Raw genomic sequence first — 12,136 nt, forward strand, 5'->3', positions numbered from 1 at the left:
CTATCACTGGGAGGGATAAGAGTCAACCTATAATCTTTGACTTGCCGCTGAGGGCCGTAACATGTATCATATTTTACACACACACAAACAAAATGTCATAGTTCTGACTACATCATTATCATGATGTTAACTGCCTAGTTGATTAGTAGTAACTGCCCGACCAGCTGTAGCTCGGTGGTAAATGCATAACTCCCCAATTGGCTGTAGCTCGATGGTAAATACGTGCCTGCCCAACCGGCCGTAGCTTGGTGGTAAATACGTGTTTGCCCAACCGGCCCTAGCTCAAGGATAAATGAAGATGCGTGAATGCCCAACCAGCCATAGCTCGATGGTAAATAAGTGCCTGCCCAACCGACCGTAGCTCGGTGGTAAATGAAGATGCATAAATGCCCAACCGACCGTAGTCTATGGTAAGATAGGAGTACAATAGCCAAGTATTTATACGTGCTTTATATGTATGCATAACATCAATTTTTATTCTCACAAAAATGTAATAGTCTTAGAGAACCTTTTAAGATTTTTAGAACTTCCTTAGGAGTGATGTAATATCGTTACATCTTCGATTATATTATGAATACTAACATCATCACCATAAGCATCAACAAGACTTAGAATTTGATACATAATGTACTTGAACAACATCATGAGGAAGTGAATGACTTGGGTGTCCCTGCTTACTAAGAGTGGAGTTATTTTGGAATAACGTTCGTTTATATTTCATTTTATCTTAAAACATACCAAGAGAAGAAAAGATTTAGCACTGGCTCAAGAGCTCTACTCATATCCGCTTCACGACCTATACGATAACAAGAATGATACTATCGTCAAGCATGCGAGATATTCTCTTAATCGCATAATGGAAGGTAACCTCTCCAATAACGAAACAAACAACATTTCCCATGTTCTTATCATTCCCTCAAGACTATCATAGGCAAGGTAACACAACAACATAAGCAGTAACTCCTATAACAAGTTTTACAATCCAAACAATGATACAACAAGCGGCAAACTCGGCTACGATTATCAAACACACTTCTCCAATTTTTTCTTTCCTTCAAAACACATATCAATTACAACAACAAAAATATACTCACGTTACTCAAATAATTTTCAGCCACAACAAAACCTAGAAAATTACCAAACAGTCGATACAATAACAACAACAATAATGTCAAAATATAATTTTTCGCTATTAACTCTATATTTCTCATCCCACAATTTAGCTATGACCTAGACGAATTTAAATATATAAAAGAGAGGAGAATTCTTACCTCATTTGGATTCAACAACACTCAATCCTAGTTTGATTTAGTCCAAAATCATATCCACACCAAGAACAAGAAGAAGAACGATGATCCCGCAATATTTACGAACTTTCGAGACCCAACTTGCGTGTATATATATATATATATATATATATATATATATATATATATATATATATATATAAAGAGAGAGAGAAGGAGGAGCTAATTTGGGGGTAAATTGGAATAATAAGTTTCATCCAAAATGAGAATTATTATGATAAATTATGTATAATGGATTGTGGGGTCCACACACACATCACCTTTTTAATAAATATACCCCTGCCAAATAATGCCACCAATTAGTAAAAGTTATGAGTCATACATGCACATCTTCCCAAGATGCCATGTGGAAAAGGTCTTTCCAGTCACTACTTTATCCAACAGTTTAATGTAATTAATTTAACTCCATTACCCTCCCTTAATTAATCAGCTACACACATAATTAATTTCTTGATCTAATTTCACTTAAATAATAATTATTTTAGACACACTTCATAAACTCATTATCACTATCATGTGTATAATTCTAGTTCATAGCCTCATTATACACACTAAATATTATCCCCAACCACCACCGTCACGCTCTTAAGTCCTACATTATTTCGGGACTTCATCTTTTTATACACTGTGCTCTTTATTTGCATACTTGAATATGACCAAAAATTTTCGTAGCTCGGGTCTACTTACATACGTCGAGCGGCTCAAGCCATAGCCCAAAAGCACGAGGTATTACAATGAGAAACTTATTCTCTTCGATTTGTTAGCCTCTAATCCTTACGACACTTCCTCAATACTTTCTAAACTTAGCATAATCACTTATAACCTTAAAAATAATCTTGTCCTTAAAGTTATAACTTACGACAAGTCCAACGTACAAAAGTACGGGATGTAACAAAAGAATGAGTAGGTTTGTGAGGGAAATGCTTATAAGATCCTGATAGAATTTTGGAAGAGCACGGGCAAGGCAAGTTTTAAGTGGCTAACTAGGTTGTTTAATGTTATTTTAGGACAAGAAAGATGGCCGAAAAATAGAGGCAAAGTATGATGGTCACGTTGTACAATAACAAATGAGATACTCAAAATTGGAATAATTATAAGAGTATCAAGCTTCTTAACCACACTAAGAAAGTTTGAGAGAGCATGGTGGATATGAAGGATAGAAGAAATGAGTTTATTTTAGAGAACCACTTTTGTTACATGCTGGAGTGCCGGTTATGTAAGCCATCCACCTTGTGAGGAGACTAGTGGAGCAGTACATGGACATGAAAAGGGACTTACATATGGTATTCATTGATCTAGAAAAAAGTATATGATAAATCCCAAGATAGGTTTTATGGAAATATTTAGAGGCCAGAGGTGTACCTGTAGAATACACTAGAGTGATTAAAGACATGTACGATGGAACCACAATCTAGGTAAGGACAGTGGTGAGACTCGGACCACTTTTCAATCGTGATAAGGTTACACCACGAATGAGCTTTTAGCCCGTTCTTATTAGCATTGGTGATGGATGAATTGATGCGACACATTCAAGGGGAGGTGCCTTGGTGCATGCTATTTATAGATGACATAGTACTAATTGACGAGATACGAGGCGGTGTTAACACTAGAATGAAGGTTTGGAGATAAACCCTGGAGTCTAAGAGTTTCAGGTTGAGAAAGACTAAGATAGAATACTTTGAGTGCAAGTTTAGTAACATGACTCATGAAACTAAAGTGGAAGTGAGGCTTGATGCACAAGTCATTCCTAAGAGAGGAAGTTTTAAGTATCTTAGGTAAAAAGATTCAAGGTAATTGGGAGATTAGATGTTCCACATCTTGTTGGCGCGGGATGGATAAAATGGAGGCTCGCATCTGGTGTCTTGTATGATAAGAATGTGCCATCAAGACTTAAAAGTAAATTCTATAGAGTGGTTGTTACGCTATCTATGTTCCATGGCACAGAGTATTGGCAATCAAGAACTCGCATGTCTAAGGGTTGAAAGTAACAGAAATGAGGATGCTGAGATGGATGTATGAGAGAAATTTTTGTATTGTTTTTTTCTTCTTCAAAACATTAGATTCTGTATCGATAGAGTAGTATGAGATAAGGGGTATTTTCGATTTTCTCTTATCTATCGGAAGTTCAGTTCAACGTCATAAACTTTTTTGTTTTCATGCAGGAGAGTTCTTAACAATATTTATTTTATGAAAGAGTATGAAAAAAAAAAGATTTTTTCCTTATTTGATCGGATTAAAAAGAAACTTTGGGATTGCTGAATCATAGACAAATAAAAGAAGAAAAAATAAACATATAAATCAACCGCATACTAGGAGAGATACGATTAGGAATGAGGATATTACAAACAAGGTGAGAGTTGCTTCCATGGTGGACAAGATAAGTTAAGCGATGCTAAGATGGTTCGGGCATGTGAAAAAGAGGTGCCTACATACCCCAGTGAGAAGGTGTAAAAGGTTGGACATGGTGGGTTTAAGGAGAGGTAGAGGTAGGTGAAAGAAGTATTGGGGAGAGGTGATAAGGCAGGACATGACATATTTGCAGCTTACCGAGGACATGACCCTTGATAAGAGAGTATGGATGTCGAGAATTATGGTAGAAGGTTAGTAGGTAGTCAAGCTTTTCCTTTTAATACTTGTAGTATCATTATTAATCACGGATTCTCTTACACTTAGATCTCTATTACTACCGGTTGTGTATTTTGCTTCGTTATCTTATTATCATGGTATTGTTACTACTTTTTGTTACTGCTTTTTTCCCATGGCTTTTCCTGTAGTGTATTTGTTTTACTATGCTGTGACTATGCTTTTTCTGAGCAGGGGGTCTATTGAAAATAACCTCTTTACCTCCACAATATAGGGTAAAGTGTGCGTACACATTACCGACTCATCGTATTAAAATGTGTTTTTTGTTGTTGTTAGTGTAGAAATGATACTTTTGACTACTCCCAATTTTAGCTCTTCCAGTTTTCAGATATCTTAATTCTGTTCTCTTTAACTCTATGCAATTCGTGTATTTGAGTGAAAATTCAGGTGCTTTTGGCATCAACATCAATAGGGATATGCACACAACCCACCCAGTCGTTTGAATCGAACAACAGTCGCTAGGAGCTTAAAAAATCTCTTTATTTTTCTTCTTGCATGAGGTGTAGGTGAGCAATATGTCAAATTTAATAGTGTATTTAGGGTTGTGGATTAAAAGTGTCCACTTTTTCATACATTAAGGACCATTTGGTGTTTTTTCTTTTTGGTTCACTACGCCGGCGACACCGATGGTCTTTATTCGTTTGCATTTCCCACTCTTCCCATCTCAGCACTTGAAGATCTCCGCTCTGAAGCACCTTGGCTTAAACCCCAGTAGATTCTTTGTCACAGAGGCTGAAACCCTGGAAGAGGAGATATCTGACGTCTTCAAACAATGGGGTTTCACAGAAAATGATATCTCCAAGATTTTCAAGAGCCTCCCATCTTCCCGCAGAATGTCACAGACCCTTCTCCAATCAAAGCTCCAGACAGTCACTGACTTGGGCATTACATCTTCCCACCTTACAAAGATTATAACATACCGTCCTGCTCTCTTACGCAGTCGAATCGAAGGTTGCTGGCAACGCCTTCAATTTTTGACAACTTTGTTTGGGTCAAATGAGGTATTTCTTAAAGCTGTTAGGAGAAATCCGTCATTGCTTACTTATAATTTAGACGACAAAATTAGGCCTGTGATTAGAATCTATGAAAATTTTGGTCTTAGTAGAAGTGACTTAGTATCTATGTTACTGGTTCGCCCTGAAATGATTTCAAGAAATTCTGTAGGAGATGAGAAGCTTGATTTAATTCGTAGAACGAAGGTGGAAAAGGGTTCCCGGATGTATAAGTATGTGGTTTCACTGATTCTTGTTTCGCGGGTTGAAACTATCCGTGAAAAGGTGGCTAATTTGGTGCAATACGGGTTAATGGAAGATGAGGTTTTCCAGCTTTTTGGAAGATCACCACTCGTGAGCACGCTTTCCATTGATAAAGTGAAAAGGAATATGGATTTTGTAATAGGCACTATGAAGCTATCTGCCAGTGTAGTACTTCACAAACCGAGTTTGCTGTTCTTGAATTTGGATACCGTTATTAAACCACGATTTCTTTTAGGGGAAACGATAGAAGATATGGGGCTTCTCCCCCAGTTCAAGGTTCCTGCGGTTTTCACAGCATTGAGGATGACAGAGAAGCGGTTCGCGGAGCACTTTATAAATTGTCATCCGGAGAATGTTAGGATGAGCTGCTGGCCTTCTATAGAAATGCCAAAAGCCCTTTATCTGAAACGAATGCAAAATGTGTTAGAAAGTTTGCAGAGGGTTCTAAATGGAAATCTTTCGTTGATTAACTCTTTAGAACATGAGTAACAATGCTAACTGATTTTTTGCTCAGGTATTTTGATTTCCTTACCAAGAAATAATCTTGCATAGTGAATTTTATATCCTTTTATGTTTTTGTTGCATTGATAGGACATGTATGTTAATGGTCATTATCTGCATTACTATAGTTATTCACATTTATAGGCAGAGTTATCAAAGGCGAAAAACACAAAAAAGCTCTAAGGTCCGTTGGAGCTTTAAGCGTGAAGCACAAATAAAGCGTGGGCTTTAATGAAAAAAAGCGCAACAGGAGAAAAAGTAAAAATATGCATGAAGTCTCCAAGACTAATCATTATAAGCATGAATAACAAATATATGGACAAAGAAATTAAAAAAATGTTCACGATAAAGTGAAATATCAATTGTTTAAGGTCGCCTTTTCAAGATTACACTCATTGGCAAGGAAAAATATGCCTTAGAGCTTTGATGCGACACTAAAGCGCCCACAAAGCGAGGCGAAGCGCTCAACGTGTTTTGAGCCTCGATTCAGGGCTTAAGCGCGCTTTAAGCGCTCCTTTGACAATACTGTTTATAGGGAGTCATCACTTATTGCTTTTCAGTTATAATAGTTATATTTTGAAGCTTTTCCGTATAGTAGCAGACATCTTTTGGAGTAAAATACTTTTGTAGCGACTCTAATTTGTTTATGTTAAGAAATGTGGTTAAGGTCATTTGAAGACCAAAATAGGTTTTCTTTGAAGGGAGGAGTTTCTCAATATTCTTTAAATGATTTAAAAGATCACAATTTGCAACTTGTGCTTATTTTGTAATCTTTAGGCTGCTGCTTTTTAAAATATGATAACTAGCTTTGGTTTTCACCTCAGAAATGGTCTTGAATGATAATTGAAGGGGAGCCTTAGAGCAACGGTAAAGTTGTCTTTTGAACCTTGTAAGCAGCCACTAATGCTTGCTTTCGGGAGGCTGTCTACATCACACCCCTTCGGGTGCGACCCTTCCCCGAATCCTGCGTGAACATGGGATGTCTTGTGCACCAGGCTGCCCTTTTGGATGTGGAACAAATTATCGGGATAGTCAGTGTGTGTTAGAGAGTTTTTCTTCTCTTTCTGTTTTCTTAAATAGCTTTCTTCCAGAGTCCCCTCTCTCACCCGCACACATATTTGAGCTTATGTGGAACATTTGATGAATTATGTTTTCCGGAGAAAACATTGAGAAGTTTGATCTTGACAGTAACTTAGGTTGATTCAGGCTCTTATGTTTCTCTCTCTCCCCCCCCCCTCTGCCCAACCCCCATAAATAGGCATTTATTTCTCTTTGCACTAGTAAATTTGCATGTAGACATGCTGAACAGAACTCTGAAGGTTGTGTTTCTATTCTGAAAGCACACTTTTGTTGACGTATTACTTATTTTGAATGAGATAACAGGTTATTTGTGATTGCTTTATTGAGGCGCTAATGCTTTTTTTTTTTTTGGGGGGGGGGGGGGTTTACATGCTCATGCATAAGTTAATTCAGTTTGTTTTTTGACTTTTCAGAATGCCCATTTTGTTGGTCCTGTCATGTGATGTGACACTTGAGCTTCATTTTTGGCAGGTGAGCTTAACAAAGTTTAGTTGTCCACATGTTCAATTTTTTTACCTCATTGTGTTTGTACCTGGTAAAATTTTGGCTGTTTATCTCATCTCCCCCTTAAATATTATGGATTGACAATATTAACCTCAGAAGAAAAAGAAAATGAAGAAAATCAAAAGTACATTAGTGAAAAGTGAAAACATAGAAGCTGCACGTTTTTAAGAGCGAGAAGCGCAAAAAAGCGATAAAGGCTCGCCTCGCTTCAAAAGCAAAGCGCACACTTTATTAAAGTGAAGCACAATTCTTAAAAAACATAATGTAAACCTTGCAAAGACACAATATAAAATTATAAATAATCAAAAACTTCAACTTAAAAACTTAAAAGTAGGTATTAGGTACCACCAAATCCTCCACAAACCATAGGACAAGCAAAATCAAAGCTACTAAATTACTAGAATCAACATCTTATTCTTCTACTCTTCTTGTTCTTCTTCAAGATTGTCAAAATCTTGAATTCCTCTGTTATCTTCATATTGCTCGTCATCTTCTTCTTCCCCCTCCTCTTCCTCTTCATGATCACTTTCATCTTCATCAATTAGGGATATGGATCGACTTGTAGTAGCCACGCTTTTAAACTTCCTAATCGAGCTTGAACTTGAAGTATTCCCCCTTAAACCATAAGGATTCTCCCCAACTCCACTACCAACCGCAACATCACCCCAAGTGAAATTAGAGTCGCCTTCAAATACTTCTTCATCTTCACAATTTTCGGGGACTATGGTTAGCCACTCATTAGCCTCATTAATATTGTCCAAAAGAATTGGATCAATTAGATTGCGGTGGTTGTAGCGATGCCTCAATGCTCTATTTTATTTTATGGAAACTAGATTATGGAGGCGCTTCAAGGTTAGTCGATTCCTCTTCTTTGTATGAATCTGCAAACAAGATATGTCAACTAATTAGTAGGAGTTGGGACAATTGAGATATAATTTACTTTATCTCAAAACACGAAATAATTCTTTTTATTTCTCACATGTTCAAAAGCGCTCCAGTTCCTTTCACATCCGGATGAGATACAAGTTAAACTTAGAACTTTGATGGCGAAAGTTTGTAAATCCGGAGTCTTTACACCATATTGGTCCCACCACTCAACTATAGAAGTAAAAAAAATGTTCAAAAGTTAATAAATATAAAAAATACATCAAAGTTAGAGCTATAAAATATAGAAACACTTGGTCACCTGGCGACTTCGTCTTTCTTGGTTTAATAGCAAGTCGGAGCTTAAAAAGTCCTTTAGGTGCCTTGTAAATAGCAATCTGATCTACTACCATTTCTTGCAAGTCTTCATCTGGGGTCAACTTGATAAGAACCTCATGGAATCCTATCCACACTTCTCTAGCAAGTGAATTATTTTCATGCTGATCATAAAAGAGTGACGGGTTTAGAATAGGTCCAACTGCATACAAAGGTCTATGAAGTTGCTCATTCCATCTTGCATCAATGATCTGAAAGACCTTTGCATATTTCTGCTCATCAGTGAATGATGCTTGAATAGCCTCCTTCGCCCTATCCATAGCTTCATAGAGGTAGCCCATTGGTGGTTTTTGCACCCCATCCACCTAACAGAGTACTTTAACCAAAGGGCCACCAATTTTAAGAGCATGAAGGACATTATTCTAAAAAGAATAAGAAAGAATAATGCGTGCAACATCTTTCCGCGCACTTTCCTTTGCAAATTTACTCTTGCTCCATTCCTCTGAACTTTCTCAAATTGGCTTTTTGCAAGTGGATACTACGCAAAGTCAAGAAAGCAGTGGCGAACCTTGTCTTGCCCGGTTTCACCAAATTATTTTTTCCGGTGAATCTTCTAATCATATTCAATAACAAGAGCCGCTGAAAAATATAAGAATGTACCTTAACGCCCTGGCTAAAAACCGTAGAGAAGGATTTTTCCTTGAAAATGTCCCCGAACATTAAGTTGATACAATGAGCCGCACATGGAGTCCAATAGACATTCTTGTACGCTCTTTCAATCATGCCACCCGCTTTCACATTTTCACTCGCATTATTAGTGACCACTTGAACAACTTTGCTTGGGTCAATTTTTTCAATGGTGTTCTGAAACAAGGTGAACATTTTGATGTGGCCAGTGGATGCGTCGCTAGCATCAATGGACTCAAGAAACAAACTTCCCCCGGAAAAATTCATCAACACATTAATAATCATTTTCCCAATTTTTGCCGTCCACTTATCCATCATAATGGAGCAACCATACTTGTTCTTCACAACTTTATGTTCCTCGACAATTTTATTAGTCTCCTCCACTTCCTTATTTCGATAAGGACCTCTGATTTCATGATAAGTGGGAGACTTCATTCCAGGTCCGTATTGACCAACGACCTCAATAAAATCTCCCAAAGTATCATAGTTGACACAATTGAAGGGGAGCCCAGCATCATAGACCCATCGTGCAAAAGCTCTAACTGCACGATCCCTCAAAATGTCCTTAGCAACCTTTTTTACATCTTTTCCGCCGCTCTTTGCTTCTGACTTCTTTGGGAAATAGCAATCTATAGGACCTTTAGTCCTACTCGTACCCGTTGATGATCCATGGATTGAAGAGATTGCATCTCTTCCCTGTTTTGTTGGAAGTGACAATTCATCAATATTATCATCATCACCAAGATTGGTCACCAATTGTTGATGACTCATTTGATTTTTTTGCTCTTTCTTCTCAACAAAATTCTTTGTTTCATCCCTCACCTCCGGTGGGCATTTCGGACAACTTGTGACTTTTCTAGTGCCACCAATAAGATGGAATTTAAAGCGATAAATTCCACCTGTTGTAATCTTGTTACAAAACTTGCATACAACATTTGTATTCTTCTCATTAACTCTATTGCCATATCGCCAAGCCGAGTCTTTATTTTTTGAACTTTGAGACATTTTGAAATCCCTATTAAGATATAAGAAAATACATAATCAAATAAACTGAAAATACACATAATATATATAATAAATAATTTTATAAGCTGAAATACACATTAAAAAAATCAAATAAACTAAAATATAACATATATATAATAATAATAACAATAATGAATTTTCTAAAATGAAATACATATAAAACTAATCAAATAAACTGAAAATATAACATATATATAATAATTAATTTTATATACTGAAATATACACTAAAAAAATCAAACAAACTGAAAAATACAACATATATAAATAATAATTAATTTTATAAACTAAAATACATATTAAAATTAATAAATAAGAAGAATAAAAGGGGAAAAAAAATCAAACCAGCGCTGTGCGGTCAATGGTCAGACTTCAGAGATAAAGGAAATAGAAGAAGGAAGAAAGAAGAAAAAAGAAAGAAAAAAATAGCAGAATCTGGACGGGAACAAGAAGAAAGAAAAAAATGAGAAGAAGAAAGGAGAAGAAGAAAATTACATGGTCGAGTCTTCTTCAATGGTCACTGGTCAGCAGTGGTCGAGTCTTCTTCAACTGAAGAAAGGAGAAGAAGAAAAAAATAGCAGAACCCTAGGTTTTGTCGATCGAAGAAGAGAGAAGAAGAAATGGTCAATTTTGGTCTTAGGGGTCTGTTTTGTATAATAAAAAAACAGACCCAAACTAAGCGATCACTGCGTCGCTTCTGTCACTTCGTCGCTTCTTCAACTGAAGCACACGCTTCACATGGTCGAGTCGCCTCAGGCTGGGAAAAGCGATGCCTAGTCGCTTCGCGCTTAAAGCGACGAAGCGATCACTTTTTCAAACACTAGGCTGCAGTAACCATCTGGAACACCATGAAATCTCTTGTTCCTCTTGGAGATACTCCCACCAGATAGTCATTCCATTGGAAGACCTCATGTGTCTCCCAGAAGTGTGACCCGACAGAGTTTATAAGTTTTGGTGCTGTTCACGCTTATCCTTTCCATCCACACATCCTCCAAAACTAGATATCTAAAACAAAAAATTCTTTACTTTCGGAAATTGCTCTTGCGAATACATGATGACAAAGAGAACTGCAACATTTATGGGAATCAATGGGGTCCGAGGGAGTGGTTGCCACGGCAGTTGGAGAGACCTTCTACCAGGTTTTAGTCGATTTGGCATTCCATCTACAATTCAGGTTCCGTCGTTCTCATCTTAGTACAATCTGTTTCCTTCTATTATCTTTTCTATTATAGACTTTAGTAGTTTTACTTGCTTGTGTGTCGTTTAGTTTAGACTATATTCCTTGCATTTAGTTTGTCGTTGGTTTTGTGGTAGTACTTGTTTATTTTATCTTGGAGTATAGTGGATCTTGTGAATGATGGCAGGGTAACGCTGTGTCTGCGGGGGAGGGCTCCTGATTACTGAGACTCGAAATGTATTCCCTTGTTATCTAGGTGGGCTCCTGATTGCTGAACCTGAAATGTATTCCCTTGCTCTCCAGGTGGGCGCCTGATTGCTGAAACTTCAACTGTTGTTCCTTGTTCTCCAGGTGGACGCCTGATTGCTAGTACTTTATCTGTTGTTCCTTGTTCTCCAGGTGGACGCCTGATTGCTGATACTTTAACTGTTGTTTCTTGTTCTCCAGGTGGACGCCTGATTACTGAATCTTCAACTGTTGTTCCTTAAAATCTGTGTTGTTCTTCCCTGTTCTTCAGATGGGCACCTGACTTCAACAAAATAGACATAACAAAAAGAAAAAATTTCTGGTACTTGTTCTCCTTACGGATGATTTTCTAAAACAAATGCCATCTTTGCCCCTGTTTCAAATCAAAGAAAATCTTGTCAGTTTAAAGCGTGGTGGTTAGTTGTGGCATTCTTGCTGAAGGTGGTTTTCCTTTGCGAGGCTTTGCTTCATTCTGACTGCCTTGAACATGGTCTAAGCTTGGAAGAGCTT

At 37.3% G+C, this 12,136-nt stretch overlaps 2 protein-coding genes across 2 annotated transcripts; one reads left to right on the forward strand and one right to left on the reverse strand.

Annotated features, from left to right (window-relative positions):
• The first annotated feature begins 4,576 nt into the window (after positions 1–4,576).
• On the forward strand, positions 4,577–11,709 carry LOC104223743 (transcription termination factor MTERF6, chloroplastic/mitochondrial). Its single transcript, XM_009775243.2, has 3 exons — positions 4,577–5,720; positions 7,201–7,258; positions 11,684–11,709. The coding sequence occupies exon 1, from the start codon at positions 4,577–4,579 to the stop codon at positions 5,693–5,695; it is 1,119 nt and encodes a 372-aa protein (XP_009773545.1). The 3' UTR covers positions 5,696–5,720; positions 7,201–7,258; positions 11,684–11,709.
• LOC138875247 (uncharacterized) lies at positions 7,711–10,183 on the reverse strand. Its single transcript, XM_070154071.1, has 5 exons — positions 9,152–10,183; positions 8,961–9,029; positions 8,478–8,856; positions 8,315–8,389; positions 7,711–8,012 (listed from the first exon to the last, which is right to left on the reverse strand). Exons 1-5 carry the CDS (start codon positions 10,181–10,183, stop codon positions 7,711–7,713), a joined length of 1,857 nt encoding a protein of 618 aa, XP_070010172.1.
• Positions 11,710–12,136: the final 427 nt, after the last annotated feature.

Source organism: Nicotiana sylvestris, chromosome 8 (assembly GCF_000393655.2).
Source record: "Nicotiana sylvestris chromosome 8, ASM39365v2, whole genome shotgun sequence".
NCBI classification, from domain to species: domain Eukaryota; kingdom Viridiplantae; phylum Streptophyta; class Magnoliopsida; order Solanales; family Solanaceae; genus Nicotiana; species Nicotiana sylvestris.

Coding starts and splice junctions, on each gene's coding strand:
- LOC104223743 (XM_009775243.2), top strand. CDS start 4,577: ATGGTCTTTATTCGTTTGCATTTCCCACTCTTCCCATCTCAGCACTTG.
- LOC138875247 (XM_070154071.1), bottom strand. CDS start 10,183: ATGTCTCAAAGTTCAAAAAATAAAGACTCGGCTTGGCGATATGGCAAT. Junction 9,030..9,151: donor TTTTTAGCCAGGGCGTTAAG/GTACATTCTTAT, acceptor GACTTTGCGTAG/TATCCACTTGCAAAAAGCCA. Junction 8,390..8,477: donor AAGAAAGACGAAGTCGCCAG/GTGACCAAGTGT, acceptor TTACTTCTATAG/TTGAGTGGTGGGACCAATAT.